The 23,681-nt window shown below is 39.7% G+C and overlaps 1 protein-coding gene across 1 annotated transcript in view; it reads left to right on the forward strand.

Annotated features, from left to right (window-relative positions):
• Positions 1–1,587: 1,587 nt before the first annotated feature.
• The window catches only part of RBM20 (RNA binding motif protein 20), a 69,078-nt gene continuing 46,984 nt past the window's right edge, over positions 1,588–23,681 (forward strand). The window contains 1 exon segment of the mRNA XM_018069304.3: positions 1,588–1,625. Coding sequence (XP_017924793.3) covers positions 1,603–1,625 — 23 coding nt within the window. The 5' untranslated portion in view covers positions 1,588–1,602.

The raw sequence follows: 23,681 nt of genomic DNA on the forward strand, positions 1-23,681 counted from the left end.
AAGGAAATACATTAATCCACTGTGGCTGTTTTTTCTTTTAAGTAAGCCTCTGTAATAAATTGTGAGTTTTTCCTGGACTTACCCTTTAAATTTCTAGATTCCTTTCTTGAGCGGAGGACAGAATAGAACAGGAATTGAACTTAAGCATAAAAAAAAAAAAAAGCAGAAGCAACTGAAAATTAAATTAGGTCATGTATGTGGAAAGAAATTATCTTCCATGTGGCCTTTTTTCTGAACATACTTCAGGAAAACCTAGTCTAGCAGATCATAAAATATGCACTGTGCATACAAGTGCATCATCTGTTTAGGTCATCTGATGGTGTGGAAGTGATGTTTAGGAAGTGCTTTAAAGCCAGAAAAAAAATAGATCCCCCGAATATGAGAAGAGCTAAACTTGAGGAATGATTGAGTACAAGCTTGATCTTTGAAAGAATACTGGACGTTTGATCTTTTAATTTGTTGAGATTTAGGTACTTTCTTCCTACATAATCAGGAATTTCATGTCTGATTCTCTTTGTTCGATGTTCTCAGTTTTAAGAACATTTAGCATATAATTGCTCTCACGAAAAAGGAGAGGATGTTGAATATTTTACAAAACTTTTTTTTAAATTCAAAACTATTAATATAGTTTTGAAAACTCTCTTATGTCTCAGATGCCTAATTTTTGTTTTGATTCTTATGTCATCATTTTGTTATTTCCTTCAGTTGCCACAATTTTTGTATCCTGGAGGGACCAGATATGCTAAGAAGGCAATTTCATGTACCATACAAATGTGGAGAAAAATACTGTATTTTTCTCTTCCATGTCCCCATCTCCATTCGTTGTAAATCACCTTTGAGGTGCATGAAAACTTTATTCCTTACTTTTGCAGAGGCCCCTGCCCAGTGTGGCAGCAATGCAGGATGCTGTCTGTTCCAGTGCAGTGTCTCCAATGTCTCCATAGGGTTAGGAGGGGGAATGTTTAGGCTCTTGTTCTCTGTGCATGCCACAGCTGCTGTTGGGATATGTGGCACAGCCAGTTTGCCTGTTTGATGTCGATGTGGGTGTTGCTGCAAGGGCTGGTGACAAGTGGCTGTGCAATGAGGACATGGGTAGCAGGAGGCTAAACTTTCTGTGCAGAAGTGCTGTTAAAATGGAATAAAATGCCTGCTCAAAATGGGGTAGGAGTGGCAGAGCCCGCTCACAAAGCTGAGCTCAGAGGTGGGCACTGATCCAAGCCTAACGTATCTACAAGTTGTGCCAGTTGCTTTTGATCCTTATTGGGATAGATGAAGCTATGGCAGAGGTCTGTGTTGTTACATCTAGACCCATTTTTTGTGCTCAAGCCAGTTTATTTTAAGCTATCTTGAAATATCTCTATGCTGCACCATAGTGGGTAATGTATGCAAAGTCGTGCATCTCAGTGCTATCAGTTGCAAATTGCTCTTCTGTCACATGGAAGCCTTGTGAGGAAAAAAAGATAAATAGATGTAAATGGTGTAAAACTCAAACTAAACTGTTGCTGACTCTTAAATATTGGTCTCTTGCTTTCCAGAAATTTTGTGGAAGCTGGAAATACTCTAGGAAAAGGTGGCCAGCTAAGGACACTGCTGAATTAAGCCATGGCTTATGTGTGTTCTGTTGTGTGAGTAATTTCATATCCTCCTAAGAGCTTGTTGATCTTTTTACAAGGGTTTGATGTGAAAAAAATTGGAGCAGAGGATGATGCAAAATATGTATTACACAGCCAAGTCATGCACAGTGAAATGGGTAAACCCCGTGTGCATGTGCCCTGCAGGCACCTCCTCGTTGGTTAAATGTTATTTTGGTCAGGTCTGTCATGGTACTTATATGCATGATCAATTTTGTTCACCTTCTTGTGGCTTTTCAACACTGAAAACACATTGAAAAAATGCAAAGGTTACCTTAATAAGCTCACAGTCAGGAAAACCATAGCAGAACAGATTTTTTTTTTCTTTTTTTTTTTCTCTGTCTGGTGTTCTTTTTTTTTTTTTTTAATGTCACTGAAGTGCATTGTGAGCAGAATAGCTTCAAGTTCAGCTCTCAAAGCAGCTTTTGTCCTTAGACAAAATCCCTTCCAGAGGAAAGTTGTGTGCTGGCCAGCGCTAGCTCTGATGCAGATGGGGCACCTAATTCCCTTGTGAAGGAGAAATTGTAGTCATGTAAAAAAGGAGGAGATGCAGATGTTTTCCTTGTTCAGATCCTCTGCTCAGTTAATGCTGTACTATGCACCATGTGTGCACCGTGCCATGTGGATCCTGCAATTCTCAGAGAGGCTTTCCTTAAACATTCACTGCAGCATTCCAGAGCTGTGGCGACACGGATGCCCATCACAACCTTTCTCTTTCATGCTTCTTTTCTAGTGCTTGATCTGTGCCAGATACAAAAGTATCTTAGAAATTGGGCTTTTACAGACTAATTTTCCTTGTTGCTTGTGTTCTCATGTGGTCTTTAGTCCTTTTTCTTTCACAAGTTGCATTTGTTTGTTGTCAGATAAAAGGTGTGATTTTTTACTCGCAACCACAGGACTGCAATCCAAAGTTTCATTATTGTTTGCACAACTTTCTGCCACCGTTGCATTTTTGAGGTACAGAATGTGAATCTCTTCTACTCCACAAGTTGACAGATTACTTTCCTTTAAAGTGTTTAATTGTTCTGTAGCTTGTCAAAGTAAGATATCCCAGATCCTTCCACCCTACCAGAGTAGGTACTCAAGAACAGCCTAATGTCTTACTGGGACAGTAAACCATGATTCTAGCCTCTTGTTGGAGTGCTTTGAGAGCAGTGTACCTAGTGGAAATATCTGCTGACATGTATGGAGACTGAGAGGAAGGATAATACTATGTTACTGAGGCTATTTCAGCATCAAGGAAACAAATTCTTCAGCTGGGGCAATGAATTCCTCAGTCTGCTGTATTTTGGAAAATAAGCTTCAACTTAATTATCTAAAACATTTTAAAAGTACCTTTTGTTGCACTGGAAGAAGAGAACATAGCAATCTTACACCAGCTGTCTTTTTGATAAGTGTCCCTACATAGACTACCAGAGGCCGTGACATTCCTCTTACCCCATCTTGATAATCTGAAAATCTTCTGTGCTGGAGCATCTGCTCCAGGGCAGTAATGTAGGAACGTCAGATAAATTCTGTGTTTCATTCCCTGGTGGATACATTAGCCAGAAAGTTACACAATAATCTTGTGTGAGGAAAAGGGGTTACACCAAAACCTAATGGGATCTTTTCCCTAGGAATCAGAAAATTAGAAATACATTAATCACAGTACATAAAGATATTGATGACTAGAGGAAGTGGGACTGACCCTTGACATGGTTGCATTATCTAAGGAAGAAATTTTACACTAATCTTCAGAAAGAGTACTATAAGCCCAATGCTTAATCCTGTATTATATCAGAGCCCTAGCTTTGCAGCACTTGAACTGTAGAACTCCTTTCTGCTGGGTTAGTAGCAGCTTTTCTTGGTCTGTCCTGAAATTTGGGGCCTCATTGCATGACAGGATAACCCTTCTAAATTTGGGGATCATCTGCTGTTTTGTTTCCTGAGATACAGCATCCCTCTACTTTCTTTCAAGTTTTATTGCTTTTTTTTTATATGAACATGTGAGACTAGCACTGTTGTTCTGATCACGTCCCAAAAGCAGCAGGAGCATTGCATAGCATTGAACTCCCTTTATCTTTAGCAGAGCAAAACTGAAAGCTTGAAAATGAGTTGGGGGGACAAGAGAGGCAGGAATCTGATGTGCAGGAGATCCAGATTGCCCTACACTTGTAAGGGTCATACTTCCAAAAGGGTTTTTAGTCTCTCGGATATCATGAGTCCAAAGAGACATACATCAGTCAGTTGAACATGGTTTTTAACCAGCCAATTTCAGTTTCCTACTGATAGTTTTCTTGATGTGTTTTAGCATGTTCATCAGAGGGCTGTGAGACTTTTAGCCTTCCTCTGAAGAACTGACTATTGCTGCAAATACAATATGTTTGTTCATCACTAAGTTAATATTCATTGTACTGAATGACATTAAGTATGCTGATTAAACAGTAGTTGCAATCAGTAAGTTCTAACCAAATTAGCACCAAGTGCCCTGTTTTTTCTCTTGATGACTCAGATCTCTGAAAACCTGTTAGAACTCAATATCTTTCTTAAGAGTCTCCCTGTTTGTCTGTAAAGACATACCTCAAGACATCAGACATCTTGCCCTTGTTCACCTCTTCTGTGCTTTGTTAGTCTTCAGAAGCTCTCTAGAGCTGATGGCATTGCTCTTCAGGGGGTTGTTCAAGCGTGCTGGAATGCAAAGTGACCTCCGCTCTTAACTAATGCTATGGAGATCAGTGGGAATGCAGCAGCGTATCCCAGCAGTAAATCTGGCATCCTTAATTTCAATTACATGTATTTTTCTAAATCACTTGTGCAACCAGGCTGAAGTTTGGGCTCCATTTGGCTCAGCAGTGTAAGCTAATTCAAGGACTATGAACAAATCTTACTTTTAAAAATTGTCTGCAGTTCAGGCTGCGTTGTCAGGAACACAGATTTTGGAGATGTTGAGCTGCATCAATAAGCAGTTGAATGAAGCAGCCTAAAATTTATTTCCGTTGTAAGTTTTTTTTAAACAAATTTGACACCTCACACAAGAGCTCCATTGCACAAAAGTATGTGAGAATGATGCATAATTATGTTGTTGCACAACCCAAAGTGCTTGCCAAGGAGTAGATAACTATAATCTTCACAGATGTGGGAGATAATAAGGTGTTAATCTATTTATTGTCCCAGCTACTAATATGAGCAAACATCTGATTATTTTGAGAAGTACATATGTATGTGAATATATGTAATAAATAATTTCTCCCGCGTTCCATTCCAGGACAAGATTATTATAATGTGCTGGTTTTGGCACAAAATGTGAAATCATTTGGAAGATGAAGTCAGTGCAGAATGTGTCAGCTTGCTTTTTAGAGCAGTGTCCCTCTATGAAAAAACACAGCATGTATTGTATGATCTGAACTAATAGGCTCTTTCTTGCAAGCATATAAGATATAACATTTCTGACTCATGTTTTTTTTCCTCTCAGATGATCCAAGCAGGAGCTCCCTGCTTGAGGGGCAGTGCCTCTGCATCATTCACAGCTGAGATGTTTGAGTTGCTTTGGCCCTTTGGCTCAGGAGGCTGAGCTGGAGGAACTCCCTGCAGAGAAGCTGGAGTTCCTGATGGTTTTGGCAGCATATGCCTGGGTTCCTAGGGCACTCAGCCTGGGATGGAGGCAGGAGCTGACCGTCAGCTGTAACCAGTGCTTCAGGTTCCTGCCTCCACAAATGTGAAACTCAGTCATGCACTGCCCAGCACCTTGCTGACGATCCAGCAGACCAGCCCTGAAAGCCCTATCCACAGCCAGTTCTCCCAGGGCTTGCCAGGTTGGCAGCTGGATGATGGAGAACCAGTAGCCCAACCTTGGAGACTGCAGACTATAGTAATCTGTCAGGAAACCCCAGGAGACCTGCCAGTGTTGTCTTACCCAGTACTTTTGCACAGAATATTTTGATGGCAAATGAATTAAGGACTCAGAGACAACACTTTTAAAGTGTAAGGTTAAGAGAATTCATTCTTTTCTGTGGAAATAAGTAGAAATCTTTTTCTTGGCTTCAGCAAAATTTGGAATAACATCAGGATGGTTGTTTTTAGTTGCCCTGAGTATCCCAGGGAATGAAGTTGAGGAGGTCATGGTAGCTATTTATGTAGTAGATATTAATTCACTGTGTAAAATCATTTGCATTAGTATTTATCTAAGAATGATAAGTGATGCAGACTGAGCTTGGGTTCTCATGGACATTAATTGCTAGAAGACTTGTGTTCACACAAATAACAAACAAGAATTCATCCAGAATAATTTATATTGTAAACTGGAATTGGTGAGGAATGGAGTGATCATTCTGTTTTGAAAGTCAGATTTCAGAATTGTTTTCTGTGCTTAGAGAATGGATTCCAGGTGGGGCTGTTTACCTGATTTAGATGCAGGATGATCTATGCATTATTTAACATTAATTCATTATGAAGAGAAGAAAAATGGGTGTCTGTTTTGACTTAGGAAGCTCAAATTCTATTAATTAGGCTTATAAAAAAGGGCCAAACTTGTTTTAGTTTCTTGCGGTAATTAGAGAAATGTTGCATTGTTCCCAATCTAGGCAGTCCAAAATCCAAATTATAACCATCATGTGACTTTATTTGTTTATCATCAGTGTTATCTATTGACTGTACAGGACATCAATCAAAGGTGACTTAAAATCTAGGCTTATCGTATTTATGTTGTGATAGGCAAATATAACAATGCAGTATTCCCAGGGAGAATTGCTTTGATTTGGAAAAACATGCAATTCCTTCCTTTGTATTATTACCAGGTAGAACAGTAGAGCAGCTTTTCTGGGCTGAGCTGCAGTCACTGTTTAATAGAGCAGAAAAGACCCATCACAGAGCATTTGAGTCCTGATCCTGTAAATCATTACCTGTGATAAAATTCTTGTGTTTGCCCAAACCTGGTCAATTAAGATCTTGTTGCCTTTTGCAGCGTCCCTCAGCCTCCTACCTAAGGCAGTCAGCAAGGGAGAGGTGGGCCAGGGGACTTTTTTAGAAACTTCTTCATGAATTTGCAGTTGGGACGTAGAAAGAAGATGATAGACAACAGGAAACTAATACAAACATAATAGGTGATAGAAGCAGAAGAGGACATATTTGAAAATACTGTGCAAAAAAATGGCTTTGCATTTCATATCTGAATATTTCACAGGGATTTACAAATACATGCAGGGTTAATTTGAGGTGAAATAATATTGAAATTGATAAAATGTGAAGTGGTTGTTATTCAGTAATGTATCCAATTCTCAAGTCTGGTTTCCTGAATTCTTTCTTCTTTCTTTCTGCAGAAGGGCTTCTTATGTTTTCCAGATAACTTAATTACCTGCTGTTTCTGTGAGGTTTCTGGAGGGTTTTGGCTTTGCATGTCTAATTGGCACTTCCCACTTGAAGACCTGAGCAGCATAGAAAGCCTGTAACTCTGGGGGCAGCAAGTCCCCTGTATGTTTCTGTGGGCACAAGGGTTGAAAGAGGCACTTGAAAGACACCACAAAGGTCATTGCTGTAGTGTTCACTCAGAAACTTTATGGTTGATAGAGAAGGGTTAAATTTATTTGCCTGTTGGAGAGTAATAAACAGTTGTCACTGATCATAAATTATCTCAACTGCAGGTGGTCTTTGGTAACCACAAATGCAAACTTTATGACCTATGTTCAAGCTAGTAAACACTCCAGTGCATCTCTGTGCTGGCTGGGCTAAAAATAGGTCCTAACCCCAGTGAAATCTACTTTAAGGATTTCTGTGCTTAAATAACATTTGTGTTTTGCTATCTGCACTGAGTAAGAGGGCATGATCAAAATAGTTTAAATCCTTATGGAAAATAAGAAAAGTCTAGGGGAGGAGTGATTGCAGCAGCCGTGTGTGAAGGCTGATGGCTAACACTATAAAGATTTGTTTATATTTGTATCTTAAAATTATGTCAGTGCTAGAAGCAAGGAAGCAATATCCCTGCAGCATCTCTAAAATCTCAATCAGCACGACTACCATTTGCTTGAAATTGTTCCTCAGTGTTTAGATTATTTTTATGCTGCAGGATAATTATTTTTATGTGATCATGATTCCAATTAATTACTAGAAATCAGGACTTCTGCATGTGGTTATGAATTGTAGCTGCAAGACAAAGAAATACATCAAGCCTTAGAATAGACAAGCAGTCCTCCTTTCCTGGCGCGTTTCTGGAAGTTGCAGTTATTTAACCTGTGCAATGTTTCAACCAATACCTGGATAAGCTTAAATGAGCAGTGAACACCTGTGCTTTAGAGCACTATTGATTTAACTTGTTGAAGGCTTACTGAAGTCACATGGGTACACCTCCTGCTAGTTAAATGTGTGTGCTAACCCGATTCGTTTAAGAAAATGCCAGTGTCATGGTCCTGCTTATGGTGGGTTTGCTCAATTTCTCTGCCTTCCCTCTCACATGTAAAAAGTACATTACACTCAACAGTCAACAATCCAAAACCGCAAAACATAACTAAGCAGAATTACTAAAGCACCCTGGAGTTCTTGAAAAAAGAAAAGACTCTGCAGATTGAAACATCGAAGACTAATTTTGGGGAGGTAAGGCCAGCAATACAAATCTTTAATGCAGTAAATCCAGATTGAGGTGATTTCTCAAGCTCTTACAGTGTTGCAAGATGGGGAGGAGTTTGAACAGCAAGAATTAGTTCTGTGTATGTTTGCACAGTACATACCAAAACCTCTACATTTTGCTGTGACTGGTAGGCACTAAGACACAAAGTATTTTTCCTGGAATCTGTTTTATAATTTCCCTGGAAAGTGCTATCCCCATGCAAGCAAGGATATTAGCGGAAGGGGTGGGATTCACTTGCATCTTTCCTCAGCAAAACACTGAGGCTGGTTCTTATCCCCTGTCGAGAGTGGGAAGGAAGAAGGAAAGTTACTAAAGATCAGCGTGGTGAAGTGCTGATAGTATTTCCAAACAGTGTTTTTATTTTATTTGCATTATTGTGAATTATGATTGACCAAATTGTTTGGCCTCACAGGCAGGTTTGTCTACTTACAATTCCTTATTCTGAAGACCCTCTAGCTGTTAAATTGATGTTGTGTTCATTCCAATGCCCAGGAGTTCATCCATGCTGTCCCCTTTAACGAATGGTGTAGGATACCAGTAGTTTTGGATAGGTGTGGTCCACTGTCCTGTGGATCTCAGTTATCTATGCCTACCTTTATCCAGAGAGCTAAGTCATTATATTATAAAAAGAGAAGACAATAAATATTAGTTTGCATAGAATTAATTTAGTTTAATTTAATCACAAATGATTCACTATGCCCTGTTCTGAAAGCATGTGTGCACAGTTGCTCCAAGAAGGACCTTAAGACAGGTTATGGGAATAAAATTATTCCTGTGCTCTTTACATTGGAGGATTTGGCTCTAGGTATTGAACTACTCTGAGTTGGGTTTAAAATAACCCAAAGGGAAGATGGGAGGTATATTGTTTCTATTGTAAGGTTGGCTACAGAGAAATTTTTATAAGGGTTACTCATACTATATTATAGCACTGAGAGTAATTTCTCTTTCTGTAACTACTCTGAATGGGCAAATGGAGAGATAGAAAAGGGTTCCTTACACTCTTTCTTTGATTCATGTTTTTTCAGTGTACCAAATTAGCTTCTGTGCTGTGCTCTGCAGCTTGTAATAATCCCTTGCTGCCCTTTGTGTGGGAATGTGCAATCCAGTTCTACTAGGCCTGTCTTGACTCCTTGGAAACAAAAATAACTTACCCATCCACATGTAAATGTTACAAACTGCAAATTGCACAGGGGCAAGTGAATTCCTTTTTGCATCTGTTTCTATGGCAGGTTTGATGTTCCAGGTTATTTATATCCTGCAGTCATTGCCAAATATATGATGTAATTTCCTAACTTGTGGCCTCATGACTATTTGCTGATGTTATTCTATTTCACAAATAGCATGAATGAAATACAAACTTTGTACACCTAAAAGAAATCTTGTCTCATCTGCTTCTCCCACCTGTTGTCTCTCTGTATCTGTAGAAGATGCTGCTGCCACTGCTGCCTTTAGAGATCACGTGGCGAACTGCTCCTCCAAGGGCAGTTCTTGTATGTGCCAGTCTGTGAGAAATACAAAATACCTTTTCTGTCTTGTGCTTATATATACGTTGTAGGCTCAGGGTTCATATATATCCCAAGGCACTGGTGCCTATGGTTTTATCTGTTTGCATATGTATTTCGGCTGGTCCAATAGCCTCCCATTTCTTCATCTGACAGGCTTACGCAATTTTAAATCCACTGCCCTTGTAAAAACAATAATTTTATGGTTTATAGCTGTGTGGCGTGTGCACAGTAGGCTAAGCTGATTGGTAACACCAAAGTTTCCCGTGAAGCTGGTGGGATTGACAGCCACAGCTTGGTGATGAAGACAGATGGAAATCTGCTGTGTCTGCAGGCGGTCATGCCCAGCAGGTTTTAAGGCTGCAGTTATGTGAACACCAGTCACACAGTGAAGTCCAGGCCCCAAACCTCTGGTCCTTGGAACTGGTGGGATATGGAGGAATGAAAACAGCTTTCCCTAAATGCCTTTTATTGTTAGGCTTCTTGGCTTGCTGCTTTGGAGAGTTAACACAAGATGCTGGTAGTAAGACAAGCAACAATCTCGTTGAGGTCAGGAGTGAAGTCTAGATATATTTCTCCTGCTTTCCTTGGGGAGGACCCAGGCTACCTCTATTTCACTTCTGTTGTTGATGCATTTGCTGAGTATGTGTCAAGAAAAACTGCTGTCACTTGACATTGCTTGTGTGCAATGACTGTTACCTCCTCTGGTGAGCTAGGCCAGGACAGGGGATGACCAGAGTTAGTGGTTGTGTTTGGTGGTGTGTTGTGGTTGTCTCTTCTGAGACACTGGGATCTGAATGCTGGTTTTAATCAATATGAAGAAATTTTCCCTTATTCCTCTGTGTCTCCTAAGACAGATAACCAGAAGCGGCACTTTTTTTTCCAGCCAAAAATAGGAAAAATTTTGTTTCATGTCCATTACTCATCTGCAAGAACATTTAAAAAAATACATTGTTCTCATTTTCGTTTCACATATTTTTGTTTTTATTTTAAATCAAAGTATGGACCATTTCAATAGGAAAATGTTTGTTTAATTTCTTTATATTTGCCTCTTTTTTTTTACCATACAGATGCAGTCACTGTAAGTATGTGACAGTGGGATACAATTATTTACCTTTACAAAATAACATCCATGTTTTGGTAGCTGGCTTTAATCTCTCCATCATCATCTAATTTTGTGTTTACAGCTTGGACCTTTTTAGCTTTCTACTCTTACCTGCACGAAATGTCTCTAGATGTAGCTAAGAAAAATATCCTGTTGTTCATCTTGGTTCTGATCTATAACCAGAAGATAATTGTCAGGAGAAAGGAAGAAAGATATGCAGCATCCTATGAACCGTTGCCTTATAAACCAACAAAATTCATCCTATTAGTAGAACCCAAGCACAACTCTGGGCCAGGTTCCAGGGAGCTGCAGAGCTCCCTGCATGCAGCAGCTCATACCTCACAAACTGGAAGGCAAAGCATGTCTGGACATCATAAGAAGCAGATATGAAGGCATTGAATTAACATTTCATTTACAAGATTGAGTGCTGTTGCTAAGTCAAATGTACAAACTGAGCTCAGATTGCTTTGAAGAGACTGATCCCCTACTACAAAATACGTTAGAGAGAAATTGCTCACATGGCATTGGTGGGCTGTGGGAGACCAGCAGGAGGGAACTGATATTCTCAGTCATTTTAAGAAATGTTGCTAAACCCTTGGGGAGCTATTTGTGTGACTAGGGTCATAAAGCTCGTGAGATATTTCAATGGTCAAACCAGTGCCAGGTCAGGTTATTGTGACTGAGCAGTGGCTTTGAGCATTAGATGCAGCTCTTGCTAGGGAGCTCACCCAGCCCCAGTGGAAGCAAGTTTACATCTGCCTAAGCCAGGGCTCTGCCATCGTACTTTCTGGTCCTTGCCTTGCAATGTGGTGCCCATTCACTTCCCTCTCTGCTCACGTGGTCATCCAGACTGCTAGGAAAAAAAAAAGAGAAATTATGCTGGATGTTATAGTATTAAAGAATTGATGAGTAACTCATATCCACTGAGTTTTGACTACATAAGGATTCATTTGATAATCAAGTTCTGGAAAAGAATCCATTCAATAAAACCAGAGACTGATGGGAACTAGTCTATTGTATGGCATCGTGTGGGAGGAGAAGGAAAACAGATACGGAATATTTAAAAATGAGCCATTCAATATGCCAGAGATCTGATGCAGCCAACAGTAGCACACTTAGCATTGCTAAAAACAGATAATAATCTTTTAATGCAAAAACCACAGCACACAGTACCAGCTGAACCCATTTCAGACGTCATGAACAGGGATGCAGATGAATTGATCAAGGGAGTGAGATTTTGTGGTTGCCTAGGGACCAGTGAGCATGACCTACTTCCCAATGAAGAGGTTTATGTTGGTTTGTACGGGTAACACGCTGATTTGGTGTTTCTGAAATGCTGAATTCATCACTCTCAGGAAAATCTTTTGAGCAGAGTTGATCAGGAAGAAAAAATAGAAGTGAATAAATTAAATTGGAGTTTTGTTAAGAAACACTTGCAAAATATCTACTGCACTCTTCCCACTCAAAAACTGAAAAACTGACAGGGGCGTTCTGGCTGGGAAGTTAAAAAAAAATCCATGGTTGATGAAAGAATTAGATGTTTTAGGAGAAAGACACTAGAAAGGAATGAGACCCAGTACCACCTAAAGAGACTGTAAATGAGCTAGAATTAATAAAAAAAAAAGCAGAACTGCTTGATAAATACCTCACTTTTCAACAAATACTTCATTTTCTATTTGGAAAAGAACAGGATAACCTTGTTGTATCGAATGAGGAGGATGCAGTACACACTTAAGTCAATATTTAGTAAGGATATGGTAATGTTTTTCCTAGTAGAACTGCACTGAAAATCAGCCCATCTGGTTAGCTGCACCAAAGATCTGAGAAGTTGGATCCTGAAGTTCCTAGAGATTTTCACCCTGAGAACGTAATTAAAAAATCATGGAATGCGGGAATAAATTCAAACTGAGGAAGAAGGGCTAACTATTGAAAAATGATGACTGGATGGTCTGTATAGCTGTAGTGGGGTTAGCCTAATAAAAATAAGAAAAAATATTATAGGAATTTTTAAGGTGAATACAATTGATAAAGGCAATTGAAATAATGAAAGCTTAGAGGGTAGAAGTGTAATTATTTTGGTCAGTGTTGCAGTATCAGTTAGCTTGTCTTTCTATTAAAAGGAGTTAGCTGAACTTTTTTTTTCCAAATATTTTTGGTTTTGTTTGATAAAGGTAGATAAATAGATAGTGAGATTTCATGTTTGCAATGTATTTTGCTTCGTACCTCCCAGTCTTTTTATTTTTAGGGAAGAAACACGTTATCTGTACAACAACTTCTGACTGTATTTAAAAAAAAAACCAAACTTAGAACTATGTCTAAGAACCATTGGCAGTAGTGAATTTCCTTCAGAAAGGGATCTATTCAGTGTGATACTGCAGAGACTTGGAAACGGTCTTATTCAGCATTTTCACCAACAGTTTGGAGTAAATCTAGATGTTGTTCACTATGGAGGTATAAAGATTACCACAGTTTTGAATAAGACTGTAACCTCAGTTTGTACAGCAAGCCGAGTCCTTGTTAACACAACATATTTTGAAGCCAAATCCAAGTAATAAGTTCAGAAATGTGTATTTAAGTTGCAATAAAATTCCATTTCAATAGTAAGAGTAATTAGCCACTGCAGCACATCAAAAGGAGACAACTCCAATCAATTGTCCCTCTCATGACTAACCTAGATCAAGACAGTGGTGTTTTGCAGGAAGTCTTGCTCCCAAGGGAATGCATGTAACTGGATTAACGAGGTGAAGCATCCCAGGCTGTGGCACACAGGGCAGTGCAGGGTGACCCCGTGGTGTGTCCAGACTTGAGCTTTACAAAACTGGTTTTACGCAGCATTATGAGAGAAGGAGTGGAAAAGGCAGATGAGGCAGTGTCAGGATTGAACCAAAGCATGCAAAAGGAAAAAAAGCTTGAAGAAGCTGTTTCTAGATAGAAACAGGGAACTCAAATTGCATTTATCCAGCGGGGAGACAAGGAAAAGATTAAAAAGGGAGAAGTGGTAAAAAGTGGTATAAATCTCTCATCATCCCCAACTGCTTTGTCTCTCATTGACTTTGATCTCTGGCTCATGAGCAAAGATTTTTTCTGAATTCCTGTTTGTGTTCCTTTTAGAGTCATGGAAACAGCTTGATCACCAGTAGTCAGCTCTGAGTACTGCCTCCTCATGCCATGTCATCATATCCTGCTGTGTTGCCCACAACCATGTTAGAACTAAAACCAAGACGGGCTGGGGATGACCCCAATTTGTCTCTTGCTAGAGCAAAACAAGCCCCGTGTGAGGAATGCTGAGATATTTGATGGTTCAGGTATGCCAGTCTCCAAGCTCTCAGACAGGGGATAACTTGCAGTGGTTCCATGTTACCATAAATAGGGCTGTCCACACGCTGGTGAGCAGCCTGTAATGGGGTGTAATAAAGGTCACGAGTCTGTGAGTGTCTGGATCTTGTGTGTTTGCTGTTGCAGTATCAGAGGCTTGTCTTTAGTTTTCTCTCAAGCTGAAGATATTTAGGTTCTGTAGGGACATTTGTACTGGACAAGTGGACGTCACGCAAATACTGTATATGACTCAGCTGTTGTGTGTCGTCTTTGATGTAGAGGAGGCTCATAACTTAATGGAGTGTGAAGAGATGTTTATCTAGGTCATTTTGCTCATACTGAAAGATTAGCTCCTCCAAAGTGAGTGTGTACATGTCACAGCAAGGATTTTTGCTTTCTTTTGCTGAACACTTTATCCTACAGTGAGGGTGCAGCAAATGCTGCCCTGGAGTAAATATGTAGATATAATACCATACTACAGAGCTTCATTGACTTGTAGTGTCTGGGGCCTTAATCCACCAAATAATTTCAGTATTTCTTATATTGGAAGCAACAGAAGTGATTATTTGATTTATTCTTCTGCCTTAAACCTATAAATAGGCCACTGAATGTTAAACACATGCTTCAGTGGCCTGGAGGAATTAGTGGGAAAGAAAATAATTATGTGATTTTTAGTTTGTTTGTTTGTTTGTTTTTTTAATTAAAGTATTGCAGCTTTTTGGCAAATTTTCAGCTCTAACCATGGGTGGTAATGCCGCTTCAAAGATACTGGAGTATCTTTTGAGGGAGGTTTGTAAAACTTTGACAAGGAAATCTTAAGTTTGTGGCCCTGTTAGGGTGTTTAATTCAGTGTTTGAGAAGGGAGATAATTGTTCATAAGCTGTGAAACATCAGATTACAATTGGGAAGGTTCCCCTGTGCTTCACCTAAAGCAAGTTACGTTGAGCTGAATGGGAGTCTTGGGTTGGATTTGCTCTGCTGGTGTAGAGGAACCTGTGCTTTTACATGGATGTAGATGTTGTGAAGCCAGTGTGAAAACAGTGGGCTTTGCCCCGGGACCAAAAGGTGAAGTATTTGCTATTGGTTGACCAGTGAAGTGAGTTTTAATTCAGAGCTCTGAGACTTTTCACAGGTACAACCTCCATATTCTTGTTAGGCTTCTTGAAAACATTGAGATTTTTTTCATACTGCACTTCTTAATAAGGACTAAACTGATACACTTCTAGCAAGTTCTTCCTCTTCTTTTAACAATGCTATGAACATCTAAAGGAAGAAAAGAAGGCACAGGGATCTACCATAGTGGTGGTGAGTGGCTTAGAGCCTAAGTTGGGCAGGTTTGATGGTGAAGGTGCAAGATCTCTGACCTTCAGAGAACATGACAGTTCTACAAATCATTGCCCCTGGGTAAATTGCAGTGGGTGGAGCTATCTAGGAGGCCCAAGGTTGCCCATGAGATGTGGTTTGCAGCTGCGCCAAGTCGTAAAAATAATTTGGAGAATCTAGTTGTCTTCATGAATTTGGTGTATGTGTCTCTTAATGTGGGTATGATATGTGTAGTTGTTTATATTCACACAAAGGCATCCACATATATGTGTGTATTTCACCTCATTTCTATTTCATTTCTACAATTTCTAAGAGGTATTTGTTCTAATTTCAGTTACACATTTTTGTGTACATCAGAAAGTATTAAGAAAAAAAAAGGAAAGGCCTCTAAAATAACTTCCACTGTTTAAAACTACACAAAACTACATATATTGAACATTTTTAGAGTTTACTTTACCTGCACACATACTACTGATACCATCTCTAAGTGGGCTTATTCCTTTTCACTGCTCCAAAGCATATGTTGTTCTGGCTGATATCAGGTGGGTTGTCAAAATTTACAGGTTTTCCCCAGCACTTAATAATTTCCTCTTAACTTCTTTCCTGGGTTCAAGCAAATCCAGCTTGAGCAGATACTTCATTGCATCCAGCTCATCTGCATGGCGACTAGTATTCATAGGTAGCTTTCTTTTTCCCTTTTATTTCTGCAGTAAATGGCTGCTGGGCCTCCCTGATGAGTCTTTTAAAAAGTAGAAAAGGTCACATATGTGTACAGAGTACTTCAAAATTACAATAGAAATGAATCTACAACATTATTCCGTCGAAGAAAAGTTGTATTGTTTGTAAGCATTTTCCACTCCCTGCAAGCAAGTCCTGCTGGAACAGAGAGGGCACAAGGGTGGTATTGTCTGTGAGTCCTGGCATAAATCTCTGTCCTTGCTGCCCCAGCACCCTGGAGCAATGCAGAGGCAATTGCTTTAGTGCAGCAGGCAAATTACTTTTGTAAGCAATTCAGCTGCTGCTCATGAGAAACAGAACTGCAGGAGTGGTTTGACTGACTTTCATATAAATGTGGTCAGAAGATGTTTCTGGTGGGGTTTTGAGTCCCAAAGATTTCACACTTCCCCACTGCCCTGTGCAGGTGCCAGGGTACTGATCTTGAATGTTGGCCCAAAATTCCCTGAGAGTCAGTGTTCAAGTGCTGGATGCAAGTTATGAGACCTCTACAGATGGTTGCAAGGTGTTTTTTTAAAACACTTTTGGGAATGTGAGAGTTGGCACCAAAATTATTTTGGAATGCCGTCCGTCAGAAAGATGTGATGTAAAACAGATTTCTGTGCACTGTTACAAGTTGGTACAATATTGATGGGGTTTAATTAGTACATCTAATGTAGAGAGAGATTGTTTTGTGTTTCCTCCCTGCTTTTTATGAAAGTTTCTGAAACACAAGAAGACATAATAGTATTTTTTGAGATGAATTTTATTTGTATACTGGATGGTACATGAAGAGAAGGCACTTAAAGGGCTGCTTTCCTCACTGGTGTGAATTTTACAATTTCACTGGAATTATGGCCAATTAACCAACAGTAAACTTGATCAAAAAGCTGATCTAGCAAACCTTTGTTCATTTTGATGAAGATCCATGAACCAAGGCAGGGAGTTGGGAACACTTCTACCAGTTGGTGTCCTGGGACAAACCCTCTGTGAAAACCATTTCTTGGCTCAATTTTCATGGCTTCATGTGCCCTATAAATTTCTGGAAGCTGACATCTGTATATGTAACATTATTTAGCAAATGCACCTTTTGCAGATTGGGACATGGAGTGTTTTGAGGCTTGAAATGGCATCTTTGGTAGAAGAGGTTAAATGATGAGCATTTGAGAATTTAAGGGAGATTCAGGGCTTTGCAAAGGCTTGGCAGGAAGAGGATGCTTTTCTGTGACAGAAAATCTAAATCGAGATATATTTCTGTATCCCAAAGTGTCATCCAAATCACATGCTGCAGCTTGCTCATCTTTCTGGTAATGCTGTTTGACATACTGTCAGCAACACTGAGTGTGTTTTTTCCCTTCCTCACCCTGTGTGTGTGTCAACATATTTACGGTTGTGATTAAGAATCCTCTGTTTTATGTTTCATATGTTTTTGGATTACATTACACTGAAATAAGCCAGTCTTCATGTGAGGGTGCTAAAGAGCATGTACATCCCACTGCTTTTCCAGAATAAAAGAACTCTGAGAATGAACCATGGGTGAAATAATAGAATCATGTGTGCAGACCTAGGGAAAAGGCTGGTGAGAAAACTGAAGACGTGTAGTTGGGCGGGAGTTTACTTCTACAGCATGTTGAAAAAATGTCATAAATGTATCCACAGATTGTTTACATTCTGAAGGAAGGCCAGAGGGTTTCTAACATGGCAAGTGAAGATTTACTGCCATCTACTGTGCAGCTGAACACTGGTTATATATAACACATTTTTAAAAAAATATGATGAATTGGGTCAGTGTATGTTGTTTTGAAGGGAGGGGTATGGGTTAGGATTTGAGTTATCCCAACCAGATGGTGGGGTTTGAAGTTCTGCTTGAGCAATGGCAGGGTGATGGTCCAGAGCAGAAGCCAGTGCATCAGCTTTTGGACCGTGTGTGACCAAGTGGCCAGGTACAACCCTGGGCTGTCCCACAGGGCCTTTGGCTACAGATGCCAAGGGTTTCTTTAAAGACATCCTTCAAGTGCTAGAAGAACATGCAGCCGTTTGTAATGGATCTGATTTTTATTATCTTCATAAGGTAGGTAATTAATTTAAAAAACCCTACTACCGGTGGTACCTCTTAGCAGATTTGTACTAAAAGGACTCCTTTCCAGAGGTAGGGATTTCTTAAAATTTCTACCTGTTTTGTTAAGGTAAAAGGCAAAACACTGAGTGAGAAATATTTAAAAAGTGTCTCAGTACTGTGGCAGGGAGGGGAAACTTAGTAAGTAGATTCTTGTTACTGCCCTCCTACCTGTAACGAGGAGCCTTCTGAACTTCTCTCACACGTTTTGCCATGATATGTGACTTTTTACAGCAATGTAAATCTCTGCTTGGTACATAACTGAGTGGACTTCTAAGCACTTGCATCCTGCAGCTGGGGCAGTAGGTCCCTTCACAAGGGCCGGGAATGCAGCCCTTTGGATTACTGAATTCCTGTTTGCCTCCTTAAACCTGCTTCAGGCTCTGCCCTGCCTCCTATTACTGCAGGTTTGTTCCAAAATGTGGAAGATGCAGTGGCTGGTTAGGGTACCTGTGCTGCCTGCTGAATCCATAGCAGCTTGGCCAGTGGAGAGAAGCAACTGGGTGTTCAGATGTGGATGCTGCCATTGAGACTTTCCTTTTGGGATCTTTATTGTGCTTCAGACTTTTGCTAGACAAGTCTTTGTAATCTAAGAGAGATTAAATGGTCTTCCAATATTATTGCATCTTTTCTTTACATCAAACCCATGCACTTATTTTAATAATTAATTAAGCCTAGAATTAGAATTAGAATTTGAGGCAGTTCTAGACAATGGGGAAGCTATAGTGAAATAATCAAGGAACTCAGGCTGTTGTTAAATCCTTTTCTCTCCCAAGCACACAAGTCTAAGGCCTTCTTTTCACATGTCTTCACCTATATAAGTTCAATGTTATTTGGGATCAAAACTTAAAACCAAATTTAATATTTTGGAAAAAAATTCTTGTAGGTTTATGTTCCTGCAGTGGAAGCACAAGAATCATTTAGGAAAGTACTGGGAAGGCTTCTTCTACCTTTCACTTCTTGCAAGATTGTAATTTCTTCTGGAAAATTCTTATACATAGGATTGCAAGTGACTCAGTGCAGTACCTTGTAGTGTTTTGACAGTGTGAGGAGTTCTAATTTTCTGCTGTCTAATATTCTTCTACTCTACAGGATCTGTGGTTCTGGTCTTATTACACCCATGTACTACCACAGCTCTATTGCATCTAGTTTTATGTCTTTTACTGTAAAGATGCAGTAAATTCTGAGAGTAATAACGGTAATTATATCAGGAAGGAAAACAAACAGCACTGGCATTAATGAGTAGTCCTTTTTCACACTTTCAAGACACCATTACAGAGAGATGAAATTTCTTACTGAATTGTCTGAAAAAAATTGCGTCTCTCTTCTCTCACCCTTTCTACCATGTTGTGTAATCATCTGTTTATCATAGTTTTTCTTGTAGTTTGCAACAATTGGAGAAGATTTCCACAAGGATAGATATGTCTGGTTTCTAGCTGAGGCTGTTCCCATCTTTCTATAGAATGTCATATGATGTAGGTGTGATCTTTGTAGTCCAGTCACTGAATATCTGATGGATATTTGTGCATGTCAGTTGTTAGTTTAATTTCTATGAACTCATTGTCAAATTTCTTGATAGATCTTTCCTGAGGCCTGTATATAAAGCATTATAAAGCATATATAAAGCATGTTAAAAAAAAATCCCACTGCCTACAGAAAACAGATCCTGGGACACTAATTCAGATTGCTGTGAAGGATGAAGTGGAAAGATAGATTTCTCTGCTTGTTTTTAAGAGTTCTGCTCAGCTTTATCATAATTAAGGCTTTTTGGTACAGTATTGGAGTTTGGTGTGAAACTGTACAATAACTGTTGTATTATTAATACAGTTTGCTCTTACTCCATCAGAACACCTCAGGGTGCCTACTGTAAATGAGTTCCTAAGATCATAGTATGGCTTGTGCATTTTCACTTATAAACATGTGTGACCCAGATGTGTTAGAAATGCCAATATGTATTTTTTGCTAGACTACTTAATATTCTGCTACTTAAAATAGTGGTACTTAAAACTGACAGATATTTTTAATGGCATTTTGGGTTTTCATGTTTGAAACACAGTAGTGTGGAATTCATTCATTTGGAGGAGGGATCTTACAGCATCTGCTTCTCTTTTCACCCTCGCTGTGCACCCTGCTGTTGTAAAACCTGTGATTCCCTGGAGCATATTGGGGTCACAATATCCAGATGTAGAAGAGGGACAAGGATTCTTTCCCCAGAGGAATTTGGCTTTTTGGCAGTCACTATAGGCAGACAGGTGTGGACAACTTTGGAGCTGGCTTTAGGTCTGTCACTCGATAGGGCTGCTAATGAGCTGTTTTATGCTTCCTTGATGTAGTGGATGATGTTGTAATTCCGAGGATGGTCTCAGGTTTCCTTTTGGGAGTATTGTCCGCAGCTCCTCAAGAGATCTTTGCACAGGATCTTTCATGGAGCTGTAGTTAAAGTCTTTTCTGATGTGGACATTATAGTTATTCTTTTAGTAAATGGGAGTGCCCACCCAGACACTGGTATGCTCGAGCATAATGTAGTGAATTACTTTCTTCATGCCTGATGGGAGGGAATTCCACAGCCTAATTGGCTACACAGAGCACTGAGCAGGACCAGAACATGGGGAACACCATGCCTTGCAAATGGCAAAATGCCCCTTTCCAGTCAGATGTGGAGCGTGTCAGAGTCTATAATGAGCTTGACTGAACCTTCACCAGTGAGAAGGTATGGAAGTTTTAGAATTACATGGAAAAAATTTATTCTGTCACTGTGGTGTGATAGAATTGTATTGGAAATGCACTGAGGCTCCCATGTGACCATTAACAGCATCTTCTCAGATCTCAAATATGTTACATAAAATACCCAGAGGGGGCTGAGTCTGTACTGCTGAAATCAGTAAATATTTTATCTTTGGCTGAAATGAATGGTAGATCAAGAATACAGCCTGCAGTGCTTTTTGTATTTACCTTTACTTTTCAGTAAGTTGAAAGTTATGACAAAACATATTGGACATTAACTGTTTCTTTTGTTTGTTTTCTCAGAGTTTGAAAGCCTGATCAAATATGTGTCATCTCTGAAATGCAGTTTTAGAAATAAATTAAAGTTTTTTCGCATTAAATTGAAGAAAACTTTTCTAATACCCATTTTCCTTATTTTTTTACCATTTTTCACTCTTACACAGTGGTGTTTAAAAAGGAGATGCCCAGCTACTTTCAAAGCAATACACAGTGTGTTTTGTTTGTAATCTTCTTCCTTTGGACAAGGAAAAGCAATCAGTGAAAAGTTTAAAAGACTTCATGTCTTCTTCAGTGTGAACAAGTATTGGTTAGAAAGTTTTTATGTGAGTAAATAGTTTTCAGCTGTGGAAAAAGGAAGATCCAGTTTGTTTGAAATATCCCCAAATCCATCTGTATTCCTAAAAGGTATCTTCTGTGGGTTTGTTCTTAATGTGAAAGCTGTTGTGAATCTCTCACATACTCCTTCAAAGAGAGTGCTTACATTCAGATATGTGTCATTCCTACATGTGATTGTCTGCATCTACAGGAAGGTATAATCAAATTCTCTTGCAATTATGAGCCAAGACCAAACATAAAAGAGTCTGACTTTGGTGTGCCTTCTTCTCTTGACATATACTAGAATTTTAAAGTGATGTATGAAATTTTTTAGGTATCTCTGAGTAGTTCCCCACTGCTCACTGCTCTGCTTCTCTGTGATTATTTGGCCACTTGCTTTTAGGGTCTGGGGAGAATGGTGGTATTAGAAGAGGGGGGTTTGAAGATGGAAGGAAAAGGGGCCTTGGATTTTAATGCAAAAGGTAATGCACTCTTGAGGAGGAAGAGGGACAAGTGAGCCAGTGGTCCACAAAGCTGATTAAGTGGGAAGGAAAAGTGCTGTGAAGAGGATGAGGACTAATAACAAAGCCTTCATGCCCCAGGACCTGCAGAACCATTTGAAGAGGAAGAATGTAGGTAGGTGCAGGAGCTCTGTCATGGACTGAAGAGGTGAGGGCCATGCACATGTAATGAAGGGGTAGGTTGCATTAATTTAGACAGATGCATGTTGAAGTTCTAGCTGTAACCTGGAAAGAAAAAGGCAGGGATAGAGGATCAGCAGAATTTGGCCACCAGCTGCTGGAGGGAAGAGGAGGGGACCCATAAGGTTATCAGGGTGGAAAAGAGGACAAGCAGATAAGAGGAGGATAAAGAGCAGGTGAAACTACAGAAGATCCCTTGTCAGAGAAGAGAGATGGTCTGAAGGGTGAGAACCTGCCGGGAGGTCAGGGGAGATGCATCAGCAGTTTGCTCTTGTTTGGATATTTGTTGAAACTATTTTCAAGTCAGTTTGGGAATGAATACACATTGATCTGATACCCTTTTCTACCCGTTTTCTCTTGTACTGTTTATCCCTTGCACAATATGAATCAATTCATTGGTTTTTCGCTCAATCCAGAAAAAGACATGGAGAAGGCAAGTGCATGGGCTCTTTGCTTCTCTTTTTCTCCTTTTTTTCTTTCCTCTTTACTTCGTAATACTCTGAAAAGGCTTTATCGCAGTTTGTTGCGCTGTTTCCCACTCTTGGTTCTGTTACATTCTGAAGCCGGACATCCCCATCTAGTGGTTATTCCACCTTCACTCACCGAGTACCAGTTTGGGGAGACAGATGCCAGCAGTAAGATCAGTTGTAGCCCCTTAGTGTTTTCCTTGTGGATGTCTTAAACTACTGTAAGTACAGAATAAAGTACTTCACATTTTTTTCCAAAAGGAAGGGGTTTTTTACTATTTATAATTTGCATGTGGGAAATAATTTACTGCTATATGGAAGGGAATTGTTTTACTACTGTTTCTGGCACAGCAAATACACATGAGGATGTTTGTTGTTATAATCATATATAGAAAGTAAAGCAGGATCAGTCTTATTTTGTTAACAAGAAAATGACAAAAAGAACTAGTTACTAGACACTACTCTGAATTAAATTATTGCATTAAAGTAAAATCTTTGGGACCTCATAGTGTGTATAATAATACAGAATCATATTTCTGCTGCACATAGCCCTTTGTGGCCTTCCAGAGAAAAACATAATCCCTTGTTTTTCTTGTTGGAACCCTGCTCCCTGCAGGTTTCCCCACAGCTCACTGTTATGTTGCTGATGAGTGTTGCTGGCTGGCTGTGAGTCAGGAGCAGTACAAGGCTGGTGTTTGTCCCAGAGTTGCCCAGACCAGGGCTATAGTGCAACCATACGACCGTCCCTGGCTGCGAGGGAAATGGTGCCAACAAACAAAAAATTTCAGGCTTTCACAACCTGAAATGGGGAGATGTTTTCAGGACCACTTGGGATGGGAGAAAGAAACAGGCAGGGAATCCCCCCCATTATACAAAGGCAAACTCAAGATGTGC

This window comes from Manacus vitellinus, unplaced genomic scaffold, assembly GCF_001715985.3.
Source record: "Manacus vitellinus isolate BGI_N305 unplaced genomic scaffold, ASM171598v3 scaffold_15_pilon, whole genome shotgun sequence".
NCBI lineage: Eukaryota > Metazoa > Chordata > Aves > Passeriformes > Pipridae > Manacus > Manacus vitellinus.